General features: G+C 39.7%; 1 protein-coding gene across 1 annotated transcript in view; it reads right to left on the reverse strand.

Moving 5' to 3' along the window:
• LOC146829993 (uncharacterized) overlaps positions 1-27,306 on the reverse strand; it is a 119,051-nt gene that overhangs the window by 71,451 nt on the left and 20,294 nt on the right. Inside the window, exons 3-13 of the mRNA XM_085603678.1 lie at positions 26,320-26,460; positions 19,677-19,817; positions 17,582-17,722; positions 15,487-15,627; positions 13,391-13,531; positions 11,296-11,436; positions 9,201-9,341; positions 7,107-7,247; positions 5,012-5,152; positions 2,916-3,056; positions 821-961 (exon numbers count right to left, since the gene is read on the reverse strand). Of these exons, the coding sequence (XP_085459804.1) occupies positions 821-961; positions 2,916-3,056; positions 5,012-5,152; positions 7,107-7,247; positions 9,201-9,341; positions 11,296-11,436; positions 13,391-13,531; positions 15,487-15,627; positions 17,582-17,722; positions 19,677-19,817; positions 26,320-26,460 (1,551 nt within the window). The remainder of the gene's footprint in view (positions 1-820; positions 962-2,915; positions 3,057-5,011; positions 5,153-7,106; positions 7,248-9,200; positions 9,342-11,295; positions 11,437-13,390; positions 13,532-15,486; positions 15,628-17,581; positions 17,723-19,676; positions 19,818-26,319; positions 26,461-27,306) is intronic.

The following is a 27,306-nucleotide window of genomic DNA, read 5'->3' on the forward strand; positions in this document are numbered from 1 at the left end:
TGTCCTTAATCTTTAAAACTCCACCGCGACTTATGCGTAGAGTTGTACGGAGCCCGCAGTAGTGTTTCCACAGTGCATGCACTCACCGGGGGGTCCCTATCTACTCATCTTTAGTGGTTCCTTGGGGTCCCTATGATTCTATATCCTCTCGACATTGTCCTGACTCGAGTGGTGGTTCTTATGCGACTTTCTTAGTATATGTTTTGATCCCCTCTGGGGCCCACTGTGCATTAGTGCTATTAACTGTGATTTATTTGATAAAGTATTGTGTGCTTTGTGTCTATCTCGGTTTAGGAACTTTTGTAATGTACTAGATAGTGTCATATAATATATACATATTATTAAAAATACTTTGTGTGGTTCTTTTCCATTTAATCTATCCTATAAGATTGCATTCTGATACAACACACTGCTTTATACTCCTTCAAGACTTAGCCTGAAGGCTGCTCTCCACAGCTACTACTTAGAGAGCTTTAACAGTTGTCTAAGACCTCTTAAATCACCATAAGGGTTGTATGGACTGGTGCACGGTGCCCGCTTACATTAGTTGACATCATATACCAGGCCAGCTTATCACAGAAGGCCATAGAAGTGATACCAACTTCGAAGTATTCAAAGTCAAACTTTCCTGTACTGCATAGAGAGTATGCTGGAGGCCATTGTGTCAGTAGTTTCTTATGTGAATTTGGCATGTGTTCTATAAAGAGGGGTATTTCGCTGTTCAAATCTAGTCAATCATTTAATATTTCAAAATATCCTCAACTGTTTTACAAGAAACCGGAAATTGAAAACACAGACGTCCTTCTTCTTAGCACCTTACCGTTCGGCTGAAGTGGATTGAAGCACCAGATGGTTCCCGGTTTGCTGTCATCATAGCAGCAGCCTTTTACATTGCACTGCTCTTTGGTGATTCCTCCGAAGCCACAGTTGACTCTTGATTTTGGTTCAATGGCACATTCGACTGTGGAATACACATTTGTTTACATAAAAAATACATCTTGCAATCACAGGTTAGCAAATTAAACTGCAGATTGTCTATCAAAATCCATCAGGTTGAATTTATATAATGCGTAAATCAATTGTAGATATGTTGGCAAATCCAGAGATTACACACATTGTGGTGCATTTTCTTTCTCTGCCAAGACAGAGAAGGAAACTCCATCAAAGATAGAGTTGTCCTGCATCAGTAGCTGTTTTTTCAACTTAGCAGATATAAGCTCTATGGACAAAAACACTTCAATGGAAAATCCACAAATGCCCTCCTCTGCCAGTGGATTTTCTGCGCTAGTGGAATTTCCATCTCAAAGTGTGGACACTACAGATGCACCCACAAAGTGGGAGTACACTCACAATGACTGCATGTCTACTCTGTCAAACATGCTGGGTGAAGTAAATGTTACTAATCCTTAAGTGAAAGGCGACTCCCTTTGTTCAGCAGACTGCCACAGTAATGTCTCTAACAGAGTTAGTGGCAGATCCATCACTCAGATCAGGCAACTGATATTCAACAAGTTTTAGCATCATTTACTCAACAATGACACCATGGGTGAAGCAGCTGGATTATTTTACGTCATGGAATATCAGCCATATGCAGAACCCCAAATTAGCTATGCAGCTAAAAGTCCATGAAGGAAATCAACCATTTCCTGTGAGATTTTATTCACTGTCCTCCTTCAAATGAGTAGGTAAGTCTCTTACATTAATGCAACAATATTTTCCTCTAGAAATCTGCTGAAAAGTCCTCCTTACACTGGACAAATATGTTACAGTTATGTCCTGAGCAAACTAGTGCTGCAATAATTGGCAGAAAAATGAGATGAGCTGTTCTGGGTAATGTGTAGTGGGTTACATATGCGTCAGATTCAGAGACTCTCGTCTCTTTACATTTTAGAATGATTGCTCATTTCCTACAAAGCACTCATTACACAGGTGTTTTATTTAATCCTACTGTTCACTAAGACTTTTTCAAAATTCAAATTATCATTCTCTTTATATAGATATTTCTGAAATTGGCTACCTTACGAATATTTACCTGACGTCATCTGACAAAGTTGTTTTGGGTATTTTCTGTTATATCATTGGGAAGACAGGGAAGGGTCCTTAATCTTTAAAACTCCACCGCGACTTATGCGTAGAGTTGTACGGAGCCCGCAGTAGTGTTCCCACAGTGCATGCACTCACCGGGGGGTCCCTATCTACTCATCTTCAGTGGTTCCTTGGGGTCCCTTAGATTCTATATCCTCTCGACATTGTCCTGACTCGAGTGGTGGTTCTTATGCGACTTTCTTAGTATATGTTTTGATCCCCTCTGGGGCCCACTGTGCATTAGTGCTATTAACTGTGATTTATTTGATAAAGTATTGTGTGCTTTGCGTCTATCTCGGTTTAGGAACTTTTGTAATGTACTAGATAGTGTCATATAATATATACATATTATTAAAAATACTTTGTGTGGTTCTTTTCCATTTAATCTATCCTATAGGATTGCATTCTGATACAACACACTGCTTTATACTCCTTCAAGACTTAGCCTGAAGGCTGCTCTCCACAGCTACTACTTAGAGAGCTTTAACAGTTGTCTAAGACCTCTTAAATCACCATAAGGGTTGTATGGACTGGTGCACGGTGCCCGCTTACATTAGTGGACATCATATACCAGGCCAGCTTATCACAGAAGGCCATAGAAGTGATACCAACTTCGAAGTATTCAAAGTCAAGCTTTCCTGTACTGCATAGAGAGTATGCTGGAGGCCATTGTGTCAGTAGTTTCTTATGTGAATTTGGCATGTGTTCTACAAAGAGGGGTATTTCGCTGTTCAAATCTAGTCAATCATTTAATATTTCAAATTATCCTCAACTGTTTTACAAGAAACCGGAAATTGAAAACACAGACGTCCTTCTTCTTAGCACCTTACCGTTCGGCTGAAGTGGATTGAAGCACCAGATGGTTCCCGGTTTGCTGTCATCATAGCAGCAGCCTTTTACATTGCACTGCTCTTTGGTGATTCCTCCGAAGCCACAGTTGACTCTTGATTTTGGTTCAATGGCACATTCGACTGTGGAATACACATTTGTTTACATAAAAAATACATCTTGCAATCACAGGTTAGCAAATTAAACTGCAGATTGTCTATCAAAATCCATCAGGTTGAATTTATATAATGCGTAAATCAATTGTAGATATGTTGGCAAATCCAGAGATTACACACATTGTGGTGCATTTTCTTTCTCTGCCAAGACAGAGAAGGAAACTCCATCAAAGATAGAGTTGTCCTGCATCAGTAGCTGTTTTTTCAACTTAGCAGATATAAGCTCTATGGACAAAAACACTTCAATGGAAAATCCACAAATGCCCTCCTCTGCCAGTGGATTTTCTGCGCTAGTGGAATTTCCATCTCAAAGTGTGGACACTACAGATGCACCCACAAAGTGGGAGTACACTCACAATGACTGCATGTCTACTCTGTCAAATATGCTGGGTGAAGTAAATGTTACTAATCCTTAAGTGAAAGGCGACTCCCTTTGTTCAGCAGACTGCCACAGTAATGTCTCTAACAGAGTTAGTGGCAGATCCATCACTCAGATCAGGCAACTGATATTCAACAAGTTTTAGCATCATTTACTCAACAATGACACCATGGGTGAAGCAGCTGGATTATTTTACGTCATGGAATATCAGCCATATGCAGAACCCCAAATTAGCTATGCAGCTAAAAGTCCATGAAGGAAATCAACCATTTCCTGTGAGATTTTATTCACTGTCCTCCTTCAAATGAGTAGGTAAGTCTCTTACATTAATGCAACAATATTTTCCTCTAGAAATCTGCTGAAAAGTCCTCCTTACACTGGACAAATATGTTACAGTTATGTCCTGAGCAAACTAGTGCTGCAATAATTGGCAGAAAAATGAGATGAGCTGTTCTGGGTAATGTGTAGTGGGTTACATATGCGTCAGATTCAGAGACTCTCGTCTCTTTACATTTTAGAATGATTGCTCATTTCCTACAAAGCACTCATTACACAGGTGTTTTATTTAATCCTACTGTTCACTAAGACTTTTTCAAAATTCAAATTATCATTCTCTTTATATAGATATTTCTCAAATTGGCTATCTTACGAATATTTACCTGACGTCATCTGACAAAGTTGTTTTGGGTATTTTCTGTTATATCCTTGGGAAGACAGGGAAGGGTCCTTAATCTTTAAAACTCCACCACGACTTCTGCGTAGAGTTGTACGGAGCCCGCAGTAGTGTTCCCACAGTGCATGCACTCACCGGGGGGTCCCTATCTACTCACCTTTAGTGGTTCCTTGGGGTCCCTTAGATTCTATATCCTCTCGACATTGTCCTGACTCGAGTGGTGGTTCTTATGCGACTTTCTTAGTATATGTTTTGATCCCCTCTGGGGCCCACTGTGCATTAGTGCTATTAACTGTGATTTATTTGATAAAGTATTGTGTGCTTTGTGTCTATCTCGGTTTAGGAACTTTTGTAATGTACTAGATAGTGTCATATAATATATACATATTATTAAAAATACTTTGTGTGGTTCTTTTCCATTTAATCTATCCTATAAGATTGCATTCTGATACAACACACTGCTTTATACTCCTTCAAGACTTAGCCTGAAGGCTGCTCTCCACAGCTACTACTTAGAGAGCTTTAACAGTTGTCTTAAGACCTCTTAAATCACCATAAGGGTTGTATGGACTGGTGCACGGTGCCCGCTTACATTAGTGGACATCATATACCAGGCCAGCTTATCACAGAAGGCCATAGAAGTGATACCAACTTCGAAGTATTCAAAGTCAAACTTTCCTGTACTGCATAGAGAGTATGCTGGAGGTCATTGTGTCAGTAGTTTCTTATGTGAATTTGGCATGTGTTCTACAAAGAGGGGTATTTCGCTGTTCAAATCTAGTCAATCATTTAATATTTCAAAATATCCTCAACTGTTTTACAAGAAACCGGAAATTGAAAACACAGACGTCCTTCTTCTTAGCACCTTACCGTTCGGCTGAAGTGGATTGAAGCACCAGATGGTTCCCGGTTTGCTGTCATCATAGCAGCAGCCTTTTACATTGCACTGCTCTTTGGTGATTCCTCCGAAGCCACAATTGACTCTTGATTTTGGTTCAATGGCACATTCGACTGTGGAAAACACATTTGTTTACATAAAAAATACATCTTGCAATCACAGGTTAGCAAGTTAAACTGCAGATTGTCTATCAAAATCCATCAGGTTGAATTTATATAATGCTTAAATCAATTGTAGATATGTTGGCAAATCCAGAGATTACACACATTGTGGTGCATTTTCCTTCTCTGCCAAGACAGAGAAGGAAACTCCATCAAAGATAGAGTTGTCCTGCATCAGTAGCTGTTTTTTCAATTTAGCAGATATAAGCACTATGGACAAAAACACTTCAATGGAAAATCCACAAATGGCCTCCTCTGCCAGTGGATTTTCTGCGCTAGTGGAATTTCCATCTCAAAGTGTGGACACTACAGATGCACCCACAAAGTGGGAGTACACTGCCAATGACTGCATGTCTACTCTGTCAAATATGCTGGGTGAAGTAAATGTTACTAATCCTTAAGTGAAAGGCGACTCCCTTTGTTCAGCAGACTGCCACAGTAATGTCTCTAACAGAGTTAGTGGCAGATCCATCACTCAGATCAGGCAACTGATATTCAACAAGTTTTAGCATCATTTACTCAACAATGACACCATGGGTGAAGCAGCTGGATTATTTTACGTCATGGAATATCAGCCATATGCAGAACCCCAAATTAGCTATGCAGCTAAAAGTCCATGAAGGAAATCAACCATTTCCTGTGAGATTTTATTCACTGTCCTCCTTCAAATGAGTAGGTAAGTCTCTTACATTAATGCAACAATATTTTCCTCTAGAAATCTGCTGAAAAGTCCTCCTTACACTGGACAAATACGTTACAGTTATGTCCTGAGCAAACTAGTGCTGCAATAATTGGCAGAAAAATGAGATGAGCTGTTCTGGGTAATGTGTAGTGGGTTACATATGCGTCAGATTCAGAGACTCTCGTCTCTTTACATTTTAGAATGATTGCTCATTTCCTACAAAGCACTCATTACACAGGTGTTTTATTTAATCCTACTGTTCACTAAGACTTTTTCAAAATTCAAATTATCATTCTCTTTATGTAGATATTTCTCAAATTGGCTATCTTACGAATATTTACCTGACGTCATCTGACAAAGTTGTTTTGGGTATTTTCTGTTATATCATTGGGAAGACAGGGAAGGGTCCTTAATCTTTAAAACTCCACCGCGACTTATGCGTAGAGTTGTACGGAGCCCTCAGTAGTGTTCCCACAGTGCATGCACTCACCGGGGGGTCCCTATCTACTCATCTTTAGTGGTTCCTTGGGGTCCCTTAGATTCTATATCCTCTCGACATTGTCCTGACTCGAGTGGTGGTTCTTATGCGACTTTCTTAGTATATGTTTTGATCCCCTCTGGGGCCCACTGTGCATTAGTGCTATTAACTGTGATTTATTTGATAAAGTATTGTGTGCTTTGTGTCTATCTCGGTTTAGGAACTTTTGTAATGTACTAGATAGTGTCATATAATATATACATATTATTAAAAATACTTTGTGTGGTTCTTTTCCATTTAATCTATCCTATAAGATTGCATTCTGATACAACACACTGCTTTATACTCCTTCAAGACTTAGCCTGAAGGCTGCTCTCCACAGCTACTACTTAGAGAGCTTTAACAGTTGTCTAAGACCTCTTAAATCACCATAAGGGTTGTATGGACTGGTGCACGGTGCCCGCTTACATTAGTGGACATCATATACCAGTCCAGCTTATCACAGAAGGCCATAGAAGTGATACCAACTTCGAAGTATTCAAAGTCAAGCTTTCCTGTGCTGCATAGAGAGTATGCTGGAGGCCATTGTGTCAGTAGTTTCTTATGTGAATTTGGCATGTGTTCTACAAAGAGGGGTATTTCGCTGTTCAAATCTAGTCAATCATTTAATATTTCAAAATATCCTCAACTGTTTTACAAGAAACTGGAAATTGAAAACACAGACGTCCTTCTTCTTAGCACCTTACCATTTGGCTGGAGAGGATTGAAGCACCAGATGGTTCCCGGTTTGCTGTCATCATAGCAGCAGCCTTTTACATTGCACTGCTCTTTGGTGATTCCTCCGAAGCCACAATTGACTCTTGATTTTGGTTCAATGGCACATTCGACTGTGGAAAACACATTTGTTTACATAAAAAATACATCTTGCAATCACAGGTTAGCAAATGAAACTGCAGATTGTCTATCAAAATCCATCAGGTTGAATTTATATTATGCGTAAATCAATTGTAGATATGTTGGCAAATCCAGAGATTATACACATTGTGGTGCATTTTCCTTCTCTGCCAAGACAGAGAAGGAAACTCCATCAGAGATAGAGTTGTCCTCCATCAGTAGCTGTTTTTTCAACTTAGCAGATATAAGCACTATGGACAAAGACACTTCAATGGAAAATCCACAAATGCCCTCCTCTGCCAGTAGATTTTCTGCGCTAGTGGAATTTCCATCTCAAAGTGTGGACACTACAGATGCACCCACAAAGTGGGAGTACACTGCCAATGACTGCATGTCTACTCTGTCAAACATGCTGGGTGAAGTAAATGTTACTAATCCTTAAGTGAAAGGCGACTCCCTTTTTCAGCAGACTGCCACAGTAATGTCTCTAACAGAGTTAGTGGCAGATCCATCACTCAGATCAGGCAACTGATATTCAACAAGTTTTAGCATCATTTACTCAACAATGACACCATGGGTGAAGCAGCTGGAGTATTTTACGTCATGGAATATCAGCCATATGCAGAACCCCAAATTAGCTATGCAGCTAAAAGTCCATGAAGGAAATCAACCATTTCCTGTGAGATTTTTTTTACTGTCATCCTCAAAATGAGAAGGTAAGTCTCTTACATTAATGCAACAATATTTTCCTCTAGAAATCTGCTGAAAAGTCCTCATTACACTGGACAAATACGTTACAGTTATGTCCTGAGCAAACAAGTGCTGCAATAATTGGCAGAAAAATGAGATGAGCTGTTCTGGGTAATGTGTAGTGGGTTACATATGCGTCAGATTCAGAGACTCTCGTCTCTTTACATTTTAGAATGATTGCTCATTTCCTACAAAGCACTCATTACACAGGTGTTTTATTTAATCCTACTGTTCACTAAGACTTTTTCAAAATTCAAATTATCATTCTCTTTATATAGATATTTCTCAAATTGGCTATCTTACGAATATTTACCTGACGTCATCTGACAAAGTTGTTTTGGGTATTTTCTGTTATATCCTTGGGAAGACAGGGAAGGGTCCTTAATCTTTAAAACTCCACCGCGACTTATGCGTAGAGTTGTACGGAGCCCGCAGTAGTGTTCCCACAGTGCATGCACTCACCGGGGGGTCCCTATCTACTCACCTTTAGTGGTTCCTTGGGGTCCCTTAGATTCTATATCCTCTCGACATTGTCCTGACTCGAGTGGTGGTTCTTATGCGACTTTCTTAGTATATGTTTTGATCCCCTCTGGGGCCCACTGTGCATTAGTGCTATTAACTGTGATTTATTTGATAAAGTATTGTGTGCTTTGTGTCTATCTCGGTTTAGGAACTTTTGTAATGTACTAGATAGTGTCATATAATATATACATATTATTAAAAATACTTTGTGTGGTTCTTTTCCATTTAATCTATCCTATAAGATTTCATTCTGATACAACACACTGCTTTATACTCCTTCAAGACTTAGCCTGAAGGCTGCTCTCCACAGCTACTACTTAGAGAGCTTTAACAGTTGTCTAAGACCTCTTAAATCACCATAAGGGTTGTATGGACTGGTGCACGGTGCCCGCTTACATTAGTGGACATCATATACCAGGCCAGCTTATCACAGAAGGCCATAGAAGTGATACCAACTTCGAAGTATTCAAAGTCAAACTTTCCTGTACTGCATAGATAGTATGGTGGAGGTCATTGTGTCAGTAGTTTCTTATGTGAATTTGGCATGTGTTCTACAAAGAGGGGTATTTCGCTGTTCAAATCTAGTCAATCATTTAATATTTCAAAATATCCTCAACTGTTTTACAAGAAACCGGAAATTGAAAACACAGACGTCCTTCTTCTTAGCACCTTACCGTTCGGCTGAAGTGGATTGAAGCACCAGATGGTTCCCAGTTTGCTGTCATCATAGCAGCAGCCTTTTACATTGCACTGCTCTTTGGTGATTCCTCCGAAGCCACAATTGACTCTTGATTTTGGTTCAATGGCACATTCGACTGTGGAAAACACATTTGTTTACATAAAAAATACATCTTGCAATCACAGGTTAGCAAATTAAACTGCAGATTGTCTATCAAAATCCATCAGGTTGAATTTATATAATGCGTAAATCAATTGTAGATATGTTGGCAAATCCAGAGATTACACACATTGTGGTGCATTTTCCTTCTCTGCCAAGACAGAGAAGGAAACTCCATCAAAGATAGAGTTGTCCTGCATCAGTAGCTGTTTTTTCAACTTAGCAGATATAAGCATTATGGACAAAAACACTTCAATGGAAAATCCACAAATGCCCTCCTCTGCCAGTGGATTTTCTGCGCTAGTGGAATTTCCATCTCTAAGTGTGGACACTACAGATGCACCCACAAAGTGGGAGTACACTGCCAATGACTGCATGTCTACTCTGTCAAATATGCTGGGTGAAGTAAATGTTACTAATCCTTAAGTGAAAGGCGACTCCCTTTGTGCAGCAGACTGCCACAGTAATGTCTCTAACAGAGTTAGTGGCAGATCCATCACTCAGATCAGGCAACTGATATTCAACAAGTTTTAGCATCATTTACTCAACAATGACACCATGGGTGAAGCAGCTGGATTATTTTACGTCATGGAATATCAGCCATATGCAGAACCCCAAATTAGCTATGCAGCTAAAAGTCCATGAAGGAAATCAACCATTTCCTGTGAGATTTTATTCACTGTCCTCCTTCAAATGAGTAGGTAAGTCTCTTACATTAATGCAGCAATATTTTCCTCTAGAAATCTGCTGAAAAGTCCTCCTTACACTGGACAAATACGTTACAGTTATGTCCTGAGCAAACTAGTGCTGCAATAATTGGCAGAAAAATGAGATGAGCTGGTCTGGGTAATGTGTAGTGGGTTACATATGCGTCAGATTCAGAGACCCTCGTCTCTTTACATTTTAGAATGATTGCTCATTTCCTACAAAGCACTCATTACACAGGTGTTTTATTTATTCCTACTGTTCACTAAGACTTTTTCAAAATTCAAATTATCATTCTCTTTATATAGATATTTCTCAAATTGGCTATCTTACGAATATTTACCTGACGTCATCTGACAAAGTTGTTTTGGGTATTTTCTGTTATATCATTGGGAAGACAGGGAAGGGTCCTTAATCTTTAAAACTCCACCGCGACTTATGCGTAGAGTTGTACGAAGCCCGCAGTAGTGTTCCCACAGTGCATGCACTCACCGGGGGGTCCCTATCTACTTATCTTTAGTGGTTCCTTGGGGTCCCTTAGATTCTATATCCTCTCGACATTGTCCTGACTCGAGTGGTGGTTCTTATGCGACTTTCTTAGTATATGTTTTGATCCCCTCTGGGGCCCACTGTGCATTAGTGCTATTAACTGTGATTTATTTGATAAAGTATTGTGTGCTTTGTGTCTATCTCGGTTTAGGAACTTTTGTAATGTACTAGATAGTGTCATATAATATATACATATTATTAAAAATACTTTGTGTGGTTCTTTTCCATTTAATCTATCCTATAAGATTGCATTCTGATACAACACACTGCTTTATACTCCTTCAAGACTTAGCCTGAAGGCTGCTCTCCACAGCTACTACTTAGAGAGCTTTAACAGTTGTCTAAGACCTCTTAAATCACCATAAGGGTTGTATGGACTGGTGCACGGTGCCCGCTTACATTAGTGGACATCATATACCAGGCCAGCTTATCACAGAAGGCCATAGAAGTGATACCAACTTCGAAGTATTCAAAGTCAAGCTTTCCTGTACTGCATAGAGAGTATGCTGGAGGCCATTGTGTTAGTAGTTTCTTATGTGAATGTGGCTTGTGTTCCATAAAGAGGAGAATTTGGGTGTCCAAATCTAGTTAATCATTTGATATTTCAAAATAGCCTCAATTGTTTTGCAATAAAACAGAAATTGAAAACACAGACGTCCTTCTTCTTAGCACCTTACCATTTGGCTGGAGAGGATTGAAGCACCAGATGGTTCCCGGTTTGCTGTCATCATAGCAGCAGCCTTTTACATTGCACTGCTCTTTGGTGATTCCTCCGAAGCCACAATTGACTCTTGATTTTGGTTCAATGGCACATTCGACTGTGGAAAACACATTTGATAACATAAAAAATACATCTTGCAATCACAGGTTAGCAAATGAAACTGCAGATTGTCTATCAAAATCCATCAGGTTGAATTTATATTATGCGTAAATCAATTGTAGATATGTTGGCAAATCCAGAGATTACACACATTGTGGTGCATTTTCCTTCTCTGCCAAGACAGAGAAGGAAACTCCATCAGAGATAGAGTTGTCCTCCATCAGTAGCTGTTTTTTCAACTTAGCAGATATAAGCACTATGGACAAAGACACTTCAATGGAAAATCCACAAATGCCCTCCTCTGCCAGTAGATTTTCTGCGCTAGTGGAATTTCCATCTCAAAGTGTGGACACTACAAATGCACCCACAAAGTGGGAGTACACTGCCAATGACTGCATGTCTACTCTGTCAAACATGCTGGGTGAAGTAAATGTTACTAATCCTTAAGTGAAAGGCGACTCCCTTTGTGCAGCAGACTGCCACAGTAATGTCTCTAACAGAGTTAGTGGCAGATCCATCACTCAGATCAGGCAACTGATATTCAACAAGTTTTAGCATCATTTACTCAACAATGACACCATGGGTGAAGCAGCTGGAGTATTTTACGTCATGGAATATCAGCCATATGCAGAACCCCAAATTAGCTATGCAGCTAAAAGTCCATGAAGGAAATCAACCATTTCCTGTGAGATTTTTTTTACTGTCATCCTCAAAATGAGAAGGTAAGTCTCTTACATTAATGCAACAATATTTTCCTCTAGAAAGCTGCTGAAAAGTCCTCCTTACACTGGACAAATATGTTACAGTTATGTCCTGAGCAAACTAGTGCTGCAATAATTGGCAGAAAAATGAGATGAGCTGTTCTGGGTAATGTGTAGTGGGTTACATATGCGTCAGATTCAGAGACTCTCGTCTCTTTACATTTTAGAATGATTGCTCATTTCCTACAAAGCACTCATTACACAGGTGTTTTATTTAATCCTACTGTTCACTAAGACTTTTTCAAAATTCAAATTATCATTCTCTTTATATAGATATTTCCGAAATTGGCTACCTTACGAATATTTACCTGACGTCATCTGACAAAGTTGTTTTGGGTATTTTCTGTTATATCATTGGGAAGACAGGGAAGGGTCCTTAATCTTTAAAACTCCACCGCGACTTATGCGTAGAGTTGTACGGAGCCCGCAGTAGTGTTCCCACAGTGCATGCACTCACCGGGGGGTCCCTATCTACTCATCTTCAGTGGTTCCTTGGGGTCCCTTAGATTCTATATCCTCTCGACATTGTCCTGACTCGAGTGGTGGTTCTTATGCGACTTTCTTAGTATATGTTTTGATCCCCTCTGGGGCCCACTGTGCATTAGTGCTATTAACTGTGATTTATTTGATAAAGTATTGTGTGCTTTGCGTCTATCTCGATTTAGGAACTTTTGTAATGTACTAGATAGTGTCATATAATATATACATATTATTAAAAATACTTTGTGTGGTTCTTTTCCATTTAATCTATCCTATAGGATTGCATTCTGATACAACACACTGCTTTATACTCCTTCAAGTCTTAGCCTGAAGGCTGCTCTCCACAGCTACTACTTAGAGAGCTTTAACAGTTGTCTAAGACCTCTTAAATCACCATAAGGGTTGTATGGACTGGTGCACGGTGCCCGCTTACATTAGTGGACATCATATACCAGGCCAGCTTATCACAGAAGGCCATAGAAGTGATACCAACTTCGAAGTATTCAAAGTCAAGCTTTCCTGTACTGCATAGAGAGTATGCTGGAGGCCATTGTGTCAGTAGTTTCTTATGTGAATTTGGCATGTGTTCTACAAAGAGGGGTATTTCGCTGTTCAAATCTAGTCAATCATTTAATATTTCAAATTATCCTCAACTGTTTTACAAGAAACCGGAAATTGAAAACACAGACGTCCTTCTTCTTAGCACCTTACCGTTCGGCTGAAGTGGATTGAAGCACCAGATGGTTCCCGGTTTGCTGTCATCATAGCAGCAGCCTTTTACATTGCACTGCTCTTTGGTGATTCCTCCGAAGCCACAGTTGACTCTTGATTTTGGTTCAATGGCACATTCGACTGTGGAATACACATTTGTTTACATAAAAAATACATCTTGCAATCACAGGTTAGCAAATTAAACTGCAGATTGTCTATCAAAATCCATCAGGTTGAATTTATATAATGCGTAAATCAATTGTAGATATGTTGGCAAATCCAGAGATTACACACATTGTGGTGCATTTTCTTTCTCTGCCAAGACAGAGAAGGAAACTCCATCAAAGATAGAGTTGTCCTGCATCAGTAGCTGTTTTTTCAACTTAGCAGATATAAGCTCTATGGACAAAAACACTTCAATGGAAAATCCACAAATGCCCTCCTCTGCCAGTGGATTTTCTGCGCTAGTGGAATTTCCATCTCAAAGTGTGGACACTACAGATGCACCCACAAAGTGGGAGTACACTCACAATGACTGCATGTCTACTCTGTCAAATATGCTGGGTGAAGTAAATGTTACTAATCCTTAAGTGAAAGGCGACTCCCTTTGTTCAGCAGACTGCCACAGTAATGTCTCTAACAGAGTTAGTGGCAGATCCATCACTCAGATCAGGCAACTGATATTCAACAAGTTTTAGCATCATTTACTCAACAATGACACCATGGGTGAAGCAGCTGGATTATGTTACGTCATGGAATATCAGCCATATGCAGAACCCCAAATTAGCTATGCAGCTAAAAGTCCATGAAGGAAATCAACCATTTCCTGTGAGATTTTATTCACTGTCCTCCTTCAAATGAGTAGGTAAGTCTCTTACATTAATGCAACAATATTTTCCTCTAGAAATCTGCTGAAAAGTCCTCCTTACACTGGACAAATATGTTACAGTTATGTCCTGAGCAAACTAGTGCTGCAATAATTGGCAGAAAAATGAGATGAGCTGTTCTGGGTAATGTGTAGTGGGTTACATATGCGTCAGATTCAGAGACTCTCGTCTCTTTACATTTTAGAATGATTGCTCATTTCCTACAAAGCACTCATTACACAGGTGTTTTATTTAATCCTACTGTTCACTAAGACTTTTTCAAAATTCAAATTATCATTCTCTTTATATAGATATTTCTCAAATTGGCTATCTTACGAATATTTACCTGACGTCATCTGACAAAGTTGTTTTGGGTATTTTCTGTTATATCCTTGGGAAGACAGGGAAGGGTCCTTAATCTTTAAAACTCCACCACGACTTCTGCGTAGAGTTGTACGGAGCCCGCAGTAGTGTTCCCACAGTGCATGCACTCACCGGGGGGTCCCTATCTACTCACCTTTAGTGGTTCCTTGGGGTCCCTTAGATTCTATATCCTCTCGACATTGTCCTGACTCGAGTGGTGGTTCTTATGCGACTTTCTTAGTATATGTTTTGATCCCCTCTGGGGCCCACTGTGCATTAGTGCTATTAACTGTGATTTATTTGATAAAGTATTGTGTGCTTTGTGTCTATCTCGGTTTAGGAACTTTTGTAATGTACTAGATAGTGTCATATAATATATACATATTATTAAAAATACTTTGTGTGGTTCTTTTCCATTTAATCTATCCTATAAGATTGCATTCTGATACAACACACTGCTTTATACTCCTTCAAGACTTAGCCTGAAGGCTGCTCTCCACAGCTACTACTTAGAGAGCTTTAACAGTTGTCTTAAGACCTCTTAAATCACCATAAGGGTTGTATGGACTGGTGCACGGTGCCCGCTTACATTAGTGGACATCATATACCAGGCCAGCTTATCACAGAAGGCCATAGAAGTGATACCAACTTCGAAGTATTCAAAGTCAAACTTTCCTGTACTGCATAGAGAGTATGCTGGAGGTCATTGTGTCAGTAGTTTCTTATGTGAATTTGGCATGTGTTCTACAAAGAGGGGTATTTCGCTGTTCAAATCTAGTCAATCATTTAATATTTCAAAATATCCTCAACTGTTTTACAAGAAACCGGAAATTGAAAACACAGACGTCCTTCTTCTTAGCACCTTACCGTTCGGCTGAAGTGGATTGAAGCACCAGATGGTTCCCGGTTTGCTGTCATCATAGCAGCAGCCTTTTACATTGCACTGCTCTTTGGTGATTCCTCCGAAGCCACAATTGACTCTTGATTTTGGTTCAATGGCACATTCGACTGTGGAAAACACATTTGTTTACATAAAAAATACATCTTGCAATCACAGGTTAGCAAGTTAAACTGCAGATTGTCTATCAAAATCCATCAGGTTGAATTTATATAATGCTTAAATCAATTGTAGATATGTTGGCAAATCCAGAGATTACACACATTGTGGTGCATTTTCCTTCTCTGCCAAGACAGAGAAGGAAACTCCATCAAAGATAGAGTGTTCCTGCATCAGTAGCTGTTTTTTCAATTTAGCAGATATAAGCACTATGGACAAAAACACTTCAATGGAAAATCCACAAATGGCCTCCTCTGCCAGTGGATTTTCTGCGCTAGTGGAATTTCCATCTCAAAGTGTGGACACTACAGATGCACCCACAAAGTGGGAGTACACTGCCAATGACTGCATGTCTACTCTGTCAAATATGCTGGGTGAAGTAAATGTTACTAATCCTTAAGTGAAAGGCGACTCCCTTTGTTCAGCAGACTGCCACAGTAATGTCTCTAACAGAGTTAGTGGCAGATCCATCACTCAGATCAGGCAACTGATATTCAACAAGTTTTAGCATCATTTACTCAACAATGACACCATGGGTGAAGCAGCTGGATTATTTTACGTCATGGAATATCAGCCATATGCAGAACCCCAAATTAGCTATGCAGCTAAAAGTCCATGAAGGAAATCAACCATTTCCTGTGAGATTTTATTCACTGTCCTCCTTCAAATGAGTAGGTAAGTCTCTTACATTAATGCAACAATATTTTCCTCTAGAAATCTGCTGAAAAGTCCTCCTTACACTGGACAAATACGTTACAGTTATGTCCTGAGCAAACTAGTGCTGCAATAATTGGCAGAAAAATGAGATGAGCTGTTCTGGGTAATGTGTAGTGGGTTACATATGCGTCAGATTCAGAGACTCTCGTCTCTTTACATTTTAGAATGATTGCTCATTTCCTACAAAGCACTCATTACACAGGTGTTTTATTTAATCCTACTGTTCACTAAGACTTTTTCAAAATTCAAATTATCATTCTCTTTATGTAGATATTTCTCAAATTGGCTATCTTACGAATATTTACCTGACGTCATCTGACAAAGTTGTTTTGGGTATTTTCTGTTATATCATTGGGAAGACAGGGAAGGGTCCTTAATCTTTAAAACTCCACCGCGACTTATGCGTAGAGTTGTACGGAGCCCTCAGTAGTGTTCCCACAGTGCATGCACTCACCGGGGGGTCCCTATCTACTCATCTTTAGTGGTTCCTTGGGGTCCCTTAGATTCTATATCCTCTCGACATTGTCCTGACTCGAGTGGTGGTTCTTATGCGACTTTCTTAGTATATGTTTTGATCCCCTCTGGGGCCCACTGTGCATTAGTGCTATTAACTGTGATTTATTTGATAAAGTATTGTGTGCTTTGTGTCTATCTCGGTTTAGGAACTTTTGTAATGTACTAGATAGTGTCATATAATATATACATATTATTAAAAATACTTTGTGTGGTTCTTTTCCATTTAATCTATCCTATAAGATTGCATTCTGATACAACACACTGCTTTATACTCCTTCAAGACTTAGCCTGAAGGCTGCTCTCCACAGCTACTACTTAGAGAGCTTTAACAGTTGTCTAAGACCTCTTAAATCACCATAAGGGTTGTATGGACTGGTGCACGGTGCCCGCTTACATTAGTGGACATCATATACCAGGCCAGCTTATCACAGAAGGCCATAGAAGTGATACCAACTTCGAAGTATTCCAAGTCAAGCTTTCCTGTACTGCATAGAGAGTATGCTGGAGGCCATTGTGTCAGTAGTTTCTTATGTGAATTTGGCATGTGTTCTACAAAGAGGGATATTTCGCTGTTCAAATCTAGTCAATCATTTAATATTTCAAAATATCCTCAACTGTTTTACAAGAAACCGGAAATTGAAAACACAGACGTCCTTCTTCTTAGCACCTTACCGTTCGGCTGAAGTGGATTGAAGCACCAGATGGTTCCCGGTTTGCTGTCATCATAGCAGCAGCCTTTTACATTGCACTGCTCTTTGGTGATTCCTCCGAAGCCACAGTTGACTCTTGATTTTGGTTCAATGGCACATTCGACTGTGGAAAACACATTTGTTTACATAAAAAATACATCTTGCAATCACAGGTTAGCAAATTAAACTGCAGATTGTCTATCAAAATCCATCAGGTTGAATTTATATAATGCGTAAATCAATTGTAGATATGTTGGCAAATCCAGAGATTACACACATTGTGGTGCATTTTCTTTCTCTGCCAAGACAGAGAAGGAAACTCCATCAAAGATAGAGTTGTCCTGCATCAGTAGCTGTTTTTTCAACTTAGCAGATATCAGCACTATGGACAAAAACACTTCAATGGAAAATCCACAAATGCCCTCCTCTGCCAGTGGATTTTCTGCGCTAGTGGAATTTCCATCTCAAAGTGTGGACACTACAGATGCACCCACAAAGTGGGAGTACACTGCCAATGACTGCATGTCTACTCTGTCAAATATGCTGGGTGAAGTAAATGTTACTAATCCTTAAGTGAAAGGCGACTCCCTTTGTTCAGCAGACTGCCACAGTAATGTCTCTAACAGAGTTAGTGGCAGATCCATCACTCAGATCAGGCAACTGATATTCAACAAGTTTTAGCATCATTTACTCAACAATGACACCATGGGTGAAGCAGCTGGATTATTTTACGTCATGGAATATCAGCCATATGCAGAACCCCAAATTAGCTATGCAGCTAAAAGTCCATGAAGGAAATCAACCATTTCCTGTGAGATTTTATTCACTGTCCTCCTTCAAATGAGTAGGTAAGTCTCTTACATTAATGCAACAATATTTTCCTCTAGAAATCTGCTGAAAAGTCCTCCTTACACTGGACAAATATGTTACAGTTATGTCCTGAGCAAACTAGTGCTGCAATAATTGGTAGAAAAATGAGATGAGCTGTTCTGGGTAATGTGTAGTGGGTTACATATGCGTCAGATTCAGAGACTCTCGTCTCTTTACATTTTAGAATGATTGCTCATTTCCTACAAAGCACTCATTACACAGGTGTTTTATTTAATCCTACTGTTCACTAAGACTTTTTCAAAATTCAAATTATCATTCTCTTTATATAGATATTTCTCAAATTGGCTATCTTACGAATATTTACCTGACGTCATCTGACAAAGTTGTTTTGGGTATTTTCTGTTATATCATTGGGAAGACAGGGAAGTGTCCTTAATCTTTAAAACTCCACCGCGACTTATGCGTAGAGTTGTACGGAGCCCGCAGTAGTGTTCCCACAGTGCATGCACTCACCGGGGGGTCCCTATCTACTCATCTTTAGTGGTTCCTTGGGGTCCCTTAGATTCTATATCCTCTCGACATTGTCCTGACTCGAGTGGTGGTTCTTATGCGACTTTCTTAGTATATGTTTTGATCCCCTCTGGGGCCCACTGTGCATTAGTGCTATTAACTGTGATTTATTTGATAAAGTATTGTGTGCTTTGTGTCTATCTCGGTTTAGGAACTTTTGTAATGTACTAGATAGTGTCATATAATATATACATATTATTAAAAATACTTTGTGTGGTTCTTTTCCATTTAATCTATCCTATAAGATTGCATTCTGATACAACACACTGCTTTATACTCCTTCAAGACTTAGCCTGAAGGCTGCTCTCCACAGCTACTACTTAGAGAGCTTTAACAGTTGTCTAAGACCTCTTAAATCACCATAAGGGTTGTATGGACTGGTGCACGGTGCCCGCTTACATTAGTGGACATCATATACCAGGCCAGCTTATCACAGAAGGCCATAGAAGTGATACCAACTTCGAAGTATTCAAAGTCAAGCTTTCCTGTACTGCATAGAGAGTATGCTGGAGGCCATTGTGTTAGTAGTTTCTTATGTGAATGTGGCTTGTGTTCCATAAAGAGGAGAATTTGGGTGTCCAAATCTAGTTAATCATTTGATATTTCAAAATAGCCTCAATTGTTTTGCAATAAAACAGAAATTGAAAACACAGACGTCCTTCTTCTTAGCACCTTACCATTTGGCTGGAGAGGATTGAAGCACCAGATGGTTCCCGGTTTGCTGTCATCATAGCAGCAGCCTTTTACATTGCACTGCTCTTTGGTGATTCCTCCGAAGCCACAATTGACTCTTGATTTTGGTTCAATGGCACATTCGACTGTGGAAAACACATTTGTTTACATAAAAAATACATCTTGCAATCACAGGTTAGCAAATGAAACTGCAGATTGTCTATCAAAATCCATCAGGTTGAATTTATATTATGCGTAAATCAATTGTAGATATGTTGGCAAATCCAGAGATTACACACATTGTGGTGCATTTTCCTTCTCTGCCAAGACAGAGAAGGAAACTCCATCAGAGATAGAGTTGTCCTCCATCAGTAGCTGTTTTTTCAACTTAGCAGATATAAGCACTATGGACAAAGACACTTCAATGGAAAATCCACAAATGCCCTCCTCTGCCAGTAGATTTTCTGCGCTAGTGGAATTTCCATCTCAAAGTGTGGACACTACAGATGCACCCACAAAGTGGGAGTACACTGCCAATGACTGCATGTCTACTCTGTCAAACATGCTGGGTGAAGTAAATGTTACTAATCCTTAAGTGAAAGGCGACTCCCTTTGTGCAGCAGACTGCCACAGTAATGTCTCTAACAGAGTTAGTGGCAGATCCATCACTCAGATCAGGCAACTGATATTCAACAAGTTTTAGCATCATTTACTCAACAATGACACCATGGGTGAAGCAGCTGGAGTATTTTACGTCATGGAATATCAGCCATATGCAGAACCCCAAATTAGCTATGCAGCTAAAAGTCCATGAAGGAAATCAACCATTTCCTGTGAGATTTTTTTTACTGTCATCCTCAAAATGAGAAGGTAAGTCTCTTACATTAATGCAACAATATTTTCCTCTAGAAAGCTGCTGAAAAGTCCTCCTTACACTGGACAAATATGTTACAGTTATGTCCTGAGCAAACTAGTGCTGCAATAATTGGCAGAAAAATGAGATGAGCTGTTCTGGGTAATGTGTAGTGGGTTACATATGCGTCAGATTCAGAGACTCTCGTCTCTTTACATTTTAGAATGATTGCTCATTTCCTACAAAGCACTCATTACACAGGTGTTTTATTTAATCCTACTGTTCACTAAGACTTTTTCAAAATTCAAATTATCATTCTCTTTATATAGATATTTCTCAAATTGGCTATCTTACGAATATTTACCTGACGTCATCTGACAAAGTTGTTTTGGGTATTTTCTGTTATATCATTGGGAAGACAGGGAAGTGTCCTTAATCTTTAAAACTCCACCGCGACTTATGCGTAGAGTTGTACGGAGCCCGCAGTAGTGTTCCCACAGTGCATGCACTAACCGGGGGGTCCCTATCTACTCATCTTTAGTGGTTCCTTGGGGTCCCTTAGATTCTATATCCTCTCGACATTGTCCTGACTCGAGTGGTGGTTCTTATGCGACTTTCTTAGTATATGTTTTGATCCCCTCTGGGGCCCACTGTGCATTAGTGCTATTAACTGTGATTTATTTGATAAAGTATTGTGTGCTTTGTGTCTATCTCGGTTTAGGAACTTTTGTAATGTACTAGATAGTGTCATATAATATATACATATTATTAAAAATACTTTGTGTGGTTCTTTTCCATTTAATCTATCCTATAAGATTGCATTCTGATACAACACACTGCTTTATACTCCTTCAAGACTTAGCCTGAAGGCTGCTCTCCACAGCTACTACTTAGAGAGCTTTAACAGTTGTCTTAAGACCTCTTACATCACCATAAGGGTTGTATGGACTGGTGCACGGTGCCCGCTTACATTAGTGGACATCATATACCAGGCCAGCTTATCACAGAAGGCCATAGAAGTGATACCAACTTCGAAGTATCCAAAGTCAAGCTTTCCTGTACTGCATAGAGAGTATGCTGGAGGCCATTGTGTCAGTAGTTTCTTATGTGAATTTGGCATGTGTTCTACAAAGAGGGGTATTTCGCTGTTCAACTCTAGTCAATCATTTAATATTTCAAAATATCCTCAACTGTTTTACAAGAAACCGGAAATTGAAAACACAGACGTCCTTCTTCTTAGCACCTTACCGTTCGGCTGAAGTCGATTGAAGCACCAGATGGTTCCCGGTTTGCTGTCATCATAGCAGCAGCCTTTTACATTGCACTGCTCTTTGGTGATTCCTTCGTAGCCACAATTGACTCTTGATTTTGGTTCAATGGCACATTCGACTGTGGAATACACATTTGTTTACATAAAAATACATCTTGCAATCACAGGTTAGCAAATGAAACTGCAGATTGTCTAACAAAATCCATCAGGTTGAATTTATATTATACATAACTCTACTGTAGATCTGTGAGCAAAATCCAGAGATTACACACATTGTGGTGCATTTTCCTTCTCTGCCAAGACAGAGTTGGAAACTCCATCAAAGATAGAGTTGTCCTGCATCAGTATCTGTTTTTTCACCCAGGCAGATCTAAGCAGTATGGACAAAGACACTTCAATGGAAAATCCACAAATGCCCTCCTCTGCCAGTGGATTTTCTGCGCTAGTGGAGGTTGCATCTCAAAGTGTGGACACTACAGATGCCCCCACAAAGTGGGAGTACACTGCCAAAGACTGAATGTCTACTCTGTCTAACATGCTGGGTGAAGTAAATGTTACTAATCCTTAAGTGAAAGGCGACTCCCTTTGCTCAGCAGACTGCCACAGTAATGACTCTAATAGAGTTAGTGGCAGATCCATCACTCAGATCAGGCAACTGATATTCAACCAGTTTTAGCATCATTTACTCAATAATGACACCATGGGTGAAGCAGCTGGAGTATTTTATGTGAGGGAATATCAGCCATATGCAGCACCCCAAAGTGTCTATGCAGCTAGAAGTCCATGCAGGAAATCAACCATTTCCTGTCCGATGTTATTTCCTGTCCTCCTCCAAATGAGAACGTAAGTCTATTACATAAGTATAATAATAGTTTTCTTCAGAAATCTGCTGAAAAGTACTCTTTAAATTAGACAAATACTTTACAGTTTTGTCCTGAGCAAACTAGTGTTGAAATAATTGGTAGAAAAATGAGATGAGCTGTTCTGGGGAATGTGTAGTGGGTTACATATGCGTCAGATTCAGAGACTCTCATCACTGTACATTTTAGAATTATTGCTCATATCCTACAAAGCACTCAATGCAAAGCTGCTTTATTTAGTTCTACTTTTCACTAAGGTTTTTCCAAATTCAAATTATCCTTCTCTTTGTATAGATATTTCTCAAATTGGCTATCTTATGAATATTTATCTGATATGATTTGACAAATTTGTTTTCAGGATTTTCTGTTATATCATTGTGGCATACAATGATTGCTTAGTTAAATGTCATATATGAAAGCATGGACATTTGAAATATTGTCTCACACAGCAGCTTCAAAGCCCAATCACAGTTGAAATTTGACGTGGTAAAGAAAAGTTTAGCGTGAAAACTCTACCTTTCTGAATCTTTGTTGTAAGTTCAGCAAAGGTAGATGTGAATCACTATGATTGTTGTTCTAGTCCAAGATATTTTTAAACTAGCAAGCCGTTTAGGCTTAAAGAGGAGAAATGTATCTATTTCTCCTTGTGACTTCCTTTTGCTTAGTATGATGCATTCCACACCCCATTGAGAAAAAGGAAAATGCCTTTAAGGATTGGTTTTGGGCAGGAATGTTTCCCTTCAGGCAGAAAAACATTCCCTACTATAAGGCAGGCACACTTGGCTTCCAATAATGCCTTCATGGGTTCCAGGCATTAGAAATGTAGGCAGCAGAAAAGCACCACATTTCTGTAAATATGGTGCTTTATTGATGTCTCAATAAAACGTAATGCAGCCACTGAGTTGCCTTGCTGCACTGCATGAAATGTTTATAAACCTGGACCTTTGATTCTGTCAGTGAAAAGGACCAGAATTATTACTTGATTTTCAAATGTGTTTCTCCCAGTTTAAAACTCATTTTTATAAAGATTTGGACTCTACAGAGTTTAATTACAAAGTAATGCTGAGTAAGCCATGTAGTACTTCTCTGGTACTCATTTATACATGCACATTTAAATTTGTGCCAAAACACTCAAAACTGGAATAAAAATTAAACATTCACAGTCTATTCATACAAAAAGTAAAAATATAATGAACTGAGCCCTATTTCCAATTTAATTGACAGGCAGTTGGACGATTTAGACCTAAAAACAAACACATGTAAAAGTAGGTAAAACATAACGTTTAATGTTACTTCCCAGACCAATAAACTCTTTTGTGACTCTTGTGATGTGTTTGAGTCACTAACTGATATTGATAACTAACTGATAGGAATCAGCTATGACTAATGGTTATTGGACAAGCAGCTGGTTTATGTGCAGAGACTGTAACATCTGTAATGACGCACGACAACCCACAGTCCCGGGCGGGGTTTGGTAAATGTGTGCAGCAAGCTGATGGGAAATGAGTTTTGCCCTTTAGAAATGGATCATCAACAAATGACTATTCATTTGGACAAAACACAGTAGCTGACATGAATTTTTTTTTTTTTGATATAGTTAAACAATTTTGTCAATGTGACTTTTTAGGTCCAAAGACTTATTTATGACGCTGCAAATATATTATATCTTAATATTATATCAATTGTGTGAAGTCTGCTGAGCCTGCTGCCATCTGGGTTGCGACTGTGCGTGTGGAGCGACCAGGGAGAGGAGGAACTACCCTACCCTGCCTGCCCTGCGGCCCATTTCGCACTGAAAAGTATGACACTGAATGCGGCGCTGGTGAAGTCTGTGGAGCCTGCTGCCATCTAGGGTGCCACTCTGTGTGTGGAGCAACCAAGGAAAGGTAGAACTACACTCCCAAGCATGCCCTGCGGCACCTCTCATGCTGATAATTGTGCCGCTGTCCCGCGGCAACGGACGCATGCTGCCCACGCCAAGGGTGTACCCGTCCACATCTGGCAGATCCCAGAAGAGCCTGGGCTGGGCCACCAAACTTGGCTCTCGGAATAATGCTATGGGTTTTTGATGTAAACTAATTTGCTGAAGCATAAATGCTGCAGATACTATAGTCCTTACATTCTTTCATTATTGTTTGGGTCTGCTGTCATACAATCAAAAGGAATGTTTTACCCATATACCTGGTACTGTTCTCATAAGGTTTGCTCCTTGGTTTATGTGTCGTCTGGTTATCTGATAGAGGTCTCTTTGGAATATGGGCAAATGGAAGGCTAAGGGTAGCCCTAATGAAGTCCCTCAAAGCAGCCAAAAAGATTGCATCACTCACACCAGCGAACTGTGTGGCTATTGATATACCAAACATTAATACAAGAAGTTGGAAGTTTACTTAGTGGCTGTGATAATTTATCCAAATCAAGGTAGGGAGTGGCTGGTAGTTTCCTGAAGTAGAAACTCTAGAGGAAATCTACATTATATCTCCGACCCGTAAACAAAATATTGACCATAATGTAGAACCTAGAGGCATAACTAACAATGAGCTGGTGGTGTACAACTCTCCAACAAGAACAAGTGATTCTGCCAAAACCAATTCTAACTTTTGACTAACTGTGGCTCTTGATATTGCATGTGCTAATTTGTTTGATCCCGCTGCTCCTTTGAGCTCAGAAGTTAAAGACACTGATTGTGGGTGAATTAGTGATAATGTACATTTTCATACTACTTCTAAGGAGGAGGCTAAGAAAGTGAATGGGAGCTGTACATCAAATATAAATATAGGTAACATGGGTGCTAGGCATGGGTGAGGTGCCTCTCCAACCTTCTATCTTCCACAGGGTTTCTTCAGGGTCCACTGGGGAGGGTCTTTAATTTTTAAAACTCCAACCGCGACTTACACATAGAGTTGTACAGAATCTGCAGTCAGGTTCCCACACTGCACATACTCTCCATGGGGTGCCTATCTACTCACCTTGGATGGTTCCTTGGGGTCCCAGCGATTCTACATCCGCTCAAAAGTTTCCTGACTCGAGTCGTGGTTCTTATTCCACTTTCTTAGTATGTGGTTTGGTCACCCCCTTGGTCCCACTGTGCATTAATGCTATTTACTGTGTTTTCCTTGCTTTTGTGTCCATCTCAGAGTAGGAGATACTGTAACATACTAGATAGTGTCATATAATAAATGCATATTTTTAAAAATACTTTGTGTGGTTCTTTTTCATTTCATCTATACTATAAGATTGCATTCTGGTAAAACAAGCTGCTTTACACTCCTTCAAAACTTAGTCTGAAGGCTGCTCCCCACCGCTACCACTTAGAGAGCTTTCAAAGTTGTCTAAGATCTCTTAAATCACCATAAGTGTTGTCTGGACTGGTGCAAGGTGCCCACTTACATTAGTGGACATCATATACCAGGCCTGCCTCGCACAGAAGTCCATACAGGTGATGCCAACTCCAAAGTATTCAAAGTCAAACTTTACTGTACCGCATAGCTAGTGTGGTGGAGACCATTGTGTTAGTAATTTCTTATGTGAATTTGGCATGTGCTCCACAAAGAGGGGAATTTCACTGTCCCAAACTAGTCAATCATTTGATATTTCAAAATAGCCTCAACTGTTTTACAACAAACTGGAAATTAAAAACACAGACGTCCTTCTTCTTATCACCTTACCGTTCAGCTGGAGAGGGCTGAAGCACCAGATTGTACCCGGTTTGGTGTCATCATAGCAGCAGCCTTTTTCATTGCACTGATCTTTGGAGATTCCTCCATAGCCACAATTGACTCTTGATTTTGGTTCAATGGCACACTTGTCTGTCCAAAACACGTTTGTTTACATAAAAAATACATCTTGCGTTCACAGGTTTGCAAATGAAACTGCAGATTGTCTATCAAAATCCATCAGGTTGAATTTATATTATACGTAACTCTTTTGTAGATATGTGGGCAAATCCAGAGATTACACACATTGTGGTGCATTTTCCTTCTCTGCCAAGACAGAGTTGGAAACTCCATCAAAGATAGAGTTGTCCTGCATCAGTAGCTGTCTTTTCACCTAAGCAGATCTAAGCACCATGGACAAAGACACTTCAATGGAAATTCCACATATGCCCTCCTCTGTCAGTGGATTTTCTGCACTAGTGGAATTTCCATCTCAAAGTGTGGAAACTACAGATGCACCCTCAAAGTGGGAGTACACTGCCTATGACTGCATGTCAACTCTGCCAAACATGCTGGGTGAAGTAGATGATACTAATCCTTAAGTGAAAGTCCACTCCCTTTGCTCAGCAGACTGCCACGGGAATGAGTCCAACAGACATAGAGGCAGATCCATCACTCAGATCAGGCAACTGATATTCAACTGCTTTTAGCATCATTTACTCAACAAGGACACTATGGGTGAAGCAGCTGGAGTATTTTATGTGGTGGAATATCAGCCATATGCCGCACCCGAAAGTGTCTACGCAGCTAGACGTCCATGCAGGAAATCAACCATTTCCTGTCAGAGTTTTTTTTATGTCTTCCTCCACATGGGAACGTGAGTCTATTACATAAATGCAACAATAGCTTGCTTTCGAAATCTGCTGAAAAGTACTCCTTATATTAGACAAATACTTTACAGTTATGTCCTGAGCAAATTAGTGCTGCAATAATTGGCAG

Source organism: Triturus cristatus, chromosome 5_1, assembly GCF_964204655.1.
Source record: "Triturus cristatus chromosome 5_1, aTriCri1.1, whole genome shotgun sequence".
Taxonomy (NCBI): Eukaryota; Metazoa; Chordata; class Amphibia; order Caudata; family Salamandridae; genus Triturus; species Triturus cristatus.